Genomic DNA, 6,265 nt, shown 5'->3' with positions numbered 1-6,265 from the left:
AAGAGGGCGGTCTTGGCCAACACAATTGTTAAACGAGAGGAGCACCAAGGGAGCCGAGAGCAGGGGGGGTGGTGGACGGGGATGACGCACCACCGCCTTTCTCCGAGGTCAAGCAGAAATGCCTCGGATTCGGGGGCGTGTTTTTCTTTCTCTCCTCTTGCCATTGGCTGGAATGTTTACATTCCAGAGGAGAGAAAGAATCGAAAAAACACGCCCCCGAATCCGAAAAACACGTGGCTTGTTTGGAGAGACAATGCTCTTCTCCAATGGCTGACCAGTATTTCAGAGGCCAGCCAATGGAGAAGAGGTAAAAAAAAGGGGCGGGTTAAAGCCCCACTCCTAACATTAAATCTCGGAGCGAGACTGCGCAACGCAGCCTTCGAGCCGAGACCTAAAAATGAGTTAGTGCAGGAGAAGTGAGAACTGTGGACACTTAATAGAAGTAGTGAAAGAGTTACTAGTGTAGAAAGAATGAAGATCAAGTTATGTGTGCTCATTTTTGTGCCCCACACAAGTGAATAAGTGGTTAGTGTTCAAAGACTGAGGATTGTATGTACAGTGCTGCGCTCCTCTCCTATTTTCTCTCAAAGAAGAAGTGAGGAATGTGTTAGTGGGGAAAGAGTGACGATTATCAGCACTGAGCAGAACTGAAGGACATGCTAGTGTACAAAAAGTGAGGGCTGTTTGTTGTGATCTCCTCGCTGCTAATAGTTCAATGAATATTGTGCACACACACACGCCAATTTCTGAATTATTTTATGATTTAATAAATTAACATAGTGGCTTAATTATATTTACAAAAGCTGTTTCTAAGTAAACAGATGTTTCCTATGATTCGTACACAAAAGGCATTTGAAGGCACTTATAAAGGAACAAACAATCTTTGTAGAAAACATTACACTTCATACACAAATTCCTACATAATATTCATTCTGTTTCTAAGGATTTAAAGATGTGCAATCGACACAAAGGCATAATTTCCCTGCACTCAAGTTGTTTATACTTCAGGAGAGGAAGGCACCAGGGGAATGAGTTAAAAAAATAAAATATAATGTTCCCAGCTCAGGTACACTTCAAGTACCGGTGCTGTACCTCAGAGGAAGACTCATGTAAGTCCTGTTTTCTTGATCATTGTAATCCTTTCAGTCAGCAGCCATGCCTTTCTTTATCAGCATTGTTGGTGCTAATTGGTGATGAGACATGGTCTAGTGGTTAAGATGTTGATGATAGAACAAACAAACTTGCCCGGAGTTCCGAAACTGTGTGCCCCATTTCACCAAAATATGTGATCCTTAGCACATCTGTTATTCTTCTACTGCCTCGCAAATGCCGGGACAAGTGTGGAGAGCAAATCTCACAAGCTAAGTCAGTAAATAGTTTGGGCCGGATCCAGATCAGGCATCTGGCAGTAAGTTTCCCACCAGCATACATGTCGAGGGTATTTTCAGCAGACCTCGTCTAAAACTAAACTCCTGTCTCCAGAGTGTAATCAAGCTGAAGTAAAATCCAGAAGTACAATCCAGCAGAAACATACAGTAGTGGGCACTTTGGCTCTAGCAAATAAGTATCCTGCAGAAGGCACTTACTATCTCTTAAAAAAACAGTAAACAGTGGCACAAAATGTTTAGTCCCTCACCCATCCTCAATAAATATAATTTCCATTTGCCTCAATATGAAGGTCAGCAGTCATAAATGTCGGAGCACAGTCAGTCATTGTTCTGTTGACTCCTTTTTTCGTTTTTCTCCAGTGAAATAAATTATCTTATACATTAAACTTCAATCAGTTTTAAGTTTTTTGTTATAAAAGAGCATCACTTCCGACAAAATATCCCTTCCAACATGTTTTCTAAAGTTGGCCACAATACATCCCATTGCACATGCAATCCCCCATGACCTCCTTCCCCAATGAGCATTCCACATCCAACTGAAATGTAAAGGAATAAGGCATTAAGTTATTACTTCCACAAACAAACTTTTGTTTTTTGTCAATATAGTGATCAACAACAATAATATGGCATGCAAAGTGGCAGTTTTGCCACTGGAAACTTCTAAGCCACTTTCAAATGGCGTATTCTGTCACTTTTGGCACTCTAAGGCAAGGGGAAGAAGTGGGAAGGCGTACTGGTGGGAGACGACACATCCAATTTGCAGGACCTCTCTTTCAACCTCCTTCGTTTGGGTTCACATAGATGTCCTGTTTCAGCTATCAATGGCCATTAGTGCAGAGAAATAACTGCAGAAAATAACACCCAAGCTGTTCAGGCCATTGTCAACTTTGGCCAAAGTGATGTTACCAAATACCAATATGACTTTAGCAACAATTAACAAGATAACCACAAAGATCAATGGGATATCAACAATGGCGAGCATGTCAACACTAATCAATGGCCAATGTTGCAACATCAATGTGTAACAGAGTGTCAACAACATCAATGTGACTTCAACAAACACCACTGTAACATTAAGAATGGCCAACGCCACAGCAATGATATTCATTGTTGACAAAAAGCCAATGTGAGAATAGGAACAAAGCTCGAGGTATCATCAGAAAAGTAAATCTTTGGCTAACAAAATCAACCAGATAATAAAGTGGAGCCAAAAATGCACTATGCATCTTTCGGAAGAAGCTGAAATAAAGTCCTGCACCAATGTGCACATTGATGATGAGCCATGAGAATTCAAAAAGAGGTTGATAAAATAGCTGGACAGTACAAGCTGAGCTCAGGTGAGCACTGGTGAAGAGACAGAACACATTGCACCACTCTCAGGAAATCTGTTGGTTATCAGGGAACTGCAGCTGCACCAATGACCTGCATCGGATTCAGTGCAATTTCATTTCTGATAGCGAGCTATAGGGTACACATAGAGAAAGAGAAGGTTGGGTGACATGGAATGTGCATTGAAGAGAAACGTTCTTCATGGCGAACAGCTTTCATGCTACTTAACAAGGGTGAGAATGTTTGGTATCCTGTGTCCAGCTTCACAGAAAGGCTCGGTTTGGGTGAGGGACTGCCATGTATTTGGTGGAGAGGTGCAGGCTGCACAGGGAAGAGGATCCATAATATTTTGGACCTTAGTGCTGGTTTGGTTCAGCTGCTTCATCTCCACATGGTGTTTCCTTCCTCTTAAGCAATTCTACCATTTGCATTCCCATAATTTTTGACAGCGCCAACATTCTCATAGATCAGGTCACCAACCATTTGGTTCTCATATATGTTCTCAGTCGAGACATGCGGCTTTTGGATCACATCAAGCATGCACTGATTAAGGAAGATATACTGGGACTGCGAAGAAAAAAAAGAAAGTATCAGTTAACAAAAGATTACTTCGACATAAACAAACAGAACATTCCTGCACCCTGACTACCTATCAAAGGTTAGCCATAAACCAAAGGGGCTGAGATTTATCCACCATTCACAGGGTCAGTAGAAATAGAGAATCAGCTTTGTCATTTTTATATTTATTGGCCAAAAGTAATATACTCAAGCAGTTAGAAACAGCCAGCTGAAAAGGTATGATTAATGAAGTCTGTTGTTCAGTTCTTTGTATGCCACATTATGGGAATAGCATCTGAGGTAACAGAATAAAACAACTCTACATATGCGCCTTTAAGTAGACATATATCACAGAAGGTAGAGTGATTATATATATATATATATATCTATATATATATATATATGGCAACGGAAAAAAAATCTAAATTTTGGCAACATGAAATTATAAAATCGAAATAAAAAAAACACTATCCACATTGACCCCACCCCCTGTGCTTTTGGTGGCGGAAGGCCACCAAATGTACAGGGCTTATTAAAGTTGATAAAAACCGTGCACGGAACGAATTGCGTTAAGTGGGCGCGCACGCCTCGAATGGCGTAAAGTAACTTAGCATTTAAAAAAACGTACAAATTCACTGAAAAAACCATAGGTTTCACACACGTTATAGTTAGGAATTAGCATTTAAAAAACCTTGCAAATTCACTGAAAAAACCATAGGTTTCACACATGTTATAGTTAGCGGAAATTTTACTGATAAAAAACCAATGAAATTGCCCTGTTATAGTTAGTGCTGCCAACTATAACTCACGCGACCGCAATCTTCTGCTGATGACATATGTGTCTTTATAAAAAAAAATATTTGTAATATATGTATAGCTAAAAATGTATGGAAGAAGACATGGGCAAATAAGTGTCTAAATACAGTATTAGCATCAGCAGAGGATTGCGGTCGCGTGAGTTATAGTTGGCAGCACTAACTATAACGGGGCAATTTCATTGGTTTTTTATCAGTAAAATTTCCGCTAACTATAACATGTGTGAAACCTATGGTTTTTTCAGTGAATATAGATATAGATATATACACACATAAAAACAAAGGTTACAGGGACATTATAGTTAGGTTGATGTTTTACCCACACATAACCAAAGTAATTCAGCAGTTATACTATAGTTATACTTGTATGAAAAAACTATAATTCATGCCTTTAAGTAACTTTAGGCCACAAGTTATAGTTTCTTAGCATAAGTATAACTATAAGTATAACTATAACTGCTGAATTTCTATGGTTTTGTGTGGGTAAAACATCAACCTAACTATAACGTCCCCGTATCAATTGACAACGATTTAAAAAAATATAATTACGCCCCCTCCCCCCCCCCACTGAGTAGGCTGGGTAGAGGGAAAGCATAGATAAATTTGGGGGAGGGTGGCACGCGTGCCCCACCTCCCCAGGCAGATTTCGGCCCTGGTGACCACATTCCCCAGGGCCTGGCCTTTTGAAAACAAGTGGGAGGGAGGCACACACCCCTCCCTCCCGGGCTGATTTCAGCCCTAGCGAGCGATTCCCTTGGGCACAGCCCCCCTCCCTCATGTATTTACAGGCCTGGGGGCCCCAGGGCCCGCTCATATGCTATGTCCTGGGGTGCCTACCCCTTGGACATAGCGGTGTCCCAGCCCGCACTAGCGCGGGCAGGGAAATCTGTGTTTGCTCTCACTTGGCAGGAGCAATTTCAAAACTCCAGCCAAGCAGGAGCAAACACCAAGTCCACGCCCCGCAGGCAGGAGCATGAAAAATTCTCTGGCTGGCTAGGAGCCGACTTTTCATCTGTTTCCCTGCCTGCACAGAAGTGGGCAGTAAAACTGATGAGAAGATTGTTCCACCCGCAGGGAGCAGCATTTTTAGCTGCTCCATGCGGTACGGAGCAATGCCAGCTCCTGCTGGAGACAAGAAGACAGTGGGCCTTGGAGGTCTTGGGGCTCCACCTGCTGCCCTCAACCATAGTGTTGAGGGTACCCTGGATGGCCACCCACTGGGGCCAATATCAGGCCGGGGAGGGGAGCTTAGCCACGTACACCCTCTCATTACAAATGTGCCGGGCCCCAGTAGATGAGGTCCCTGGGGCTAAAATCGTCCCGGGGAGGGGTGCTGCATGCCCCTTCCTATTAAATATGATGCTGGACCCTGGAGGAAGCGGTCCTCAGGGCCTAAATTGGCATGGGGAGGAGGCTGTGTGCCCCCCTCCCACTGAAATATGTTACTGGGCCCCAAGTGAAGGGGTTCTCTGAACCAAAAGCATGTGTGGATGGGTGCCCCATGCCCAGCCTCCCCCTAAAAATTGCACATGGCCCCTAGGGATAGGGTCCCCGAGGCCAAAAGCGGCCCAGGGAGGGGGCCTGTGGCGCAGGTTGGCTGCCTTTGGAAGGTTAACCAGAGAGCCTGGCCACAGGCCAGGCCTTGTGGCCAACTCTCTACTGCGCAGGGCCAAAGGCCATGCACAGTGTGGGGCTGGCTGACTGTTTGGGATTAACAAATCGTAATTAAATATTAATTCATGTTAAAAGAAATCTAGAAATTTACAACAAAAAACAAAAGTTGGAGAGACGTCATTGTTTGGAAATAGCATTAAAAAAGTGAAAATTCAATGAAAGTAACTATGGTTACAGGGAAGTTATAGTTAGGAAATAGCATTAAAAAACTGTAGAAATTCACTAAGAAACCAAAAGTTACAGGACAGGTATAGTTAGCTTCAGATTTGATAAACCTAAAACCATAGAAATTCATAGTTGTAGTTATCTCAAGAAACTATAACTTGTGCCGTAAAGTAATTATGACTCACGTCCTTGCCAAGCACTGCTAATGACGCCACATATTATATCTGTCATGACATCCATGACATTATTGTTAATATCACTGCAACATTTGCAATAAAATTATTGTTGAGAAACATCTGCATGGCGTTGGTGCAAGTAATAGTTACCTTAGGGCAC

The 6,265-nt window shown here is 42.6% G+C and overlaps 1 protein-coding gene across 2 annotated transcripts in view; it reads right to left on the bottom strand.

Moving 5' to 3' along the window:
• Nucleotides 1-743: 743 nt before the first annotated feature.
• Nucleotides 744-6,265, bottom strand: part of PTPRH (protein tyrosine phosphatase receptor type H) — a 517,583-nt gene continuing 512,061 nt past the window's right edge. For both annotated transcript variants that reach the window (XM_085616391.1, XM_085616390.1), the window contains exon 24: nt 744-3,284. In XM_085616391.1, coding sequence (XP_085472517.1) covers nt 3,126-3,284 — 159 coding nt within the window. In that variant the 3' untranslated portion in view covers nt 744-3,125. The remainder of the gene's footprint in view (nt 3,285-6,265) is intronic.

Source organism: Triturus cristatus, chromosome 7 (assembly GCF_964204655.1).
Source record: "Triturus cristatus chromosome 7, aTriCri1.1, whole genome shotgun sequence".
NCBI classification, from domain to species: domain Eukaryota; kingdom Metazoa; phylum Chordata; class Amphibia; order Caudata; family Salamandridae; genus Triturus; species Triturus cristatus.
Note: the sequence above shows the minus strand (reverse complement) of the source record. Positions and strands in the feature narration are given on the sequence as shown.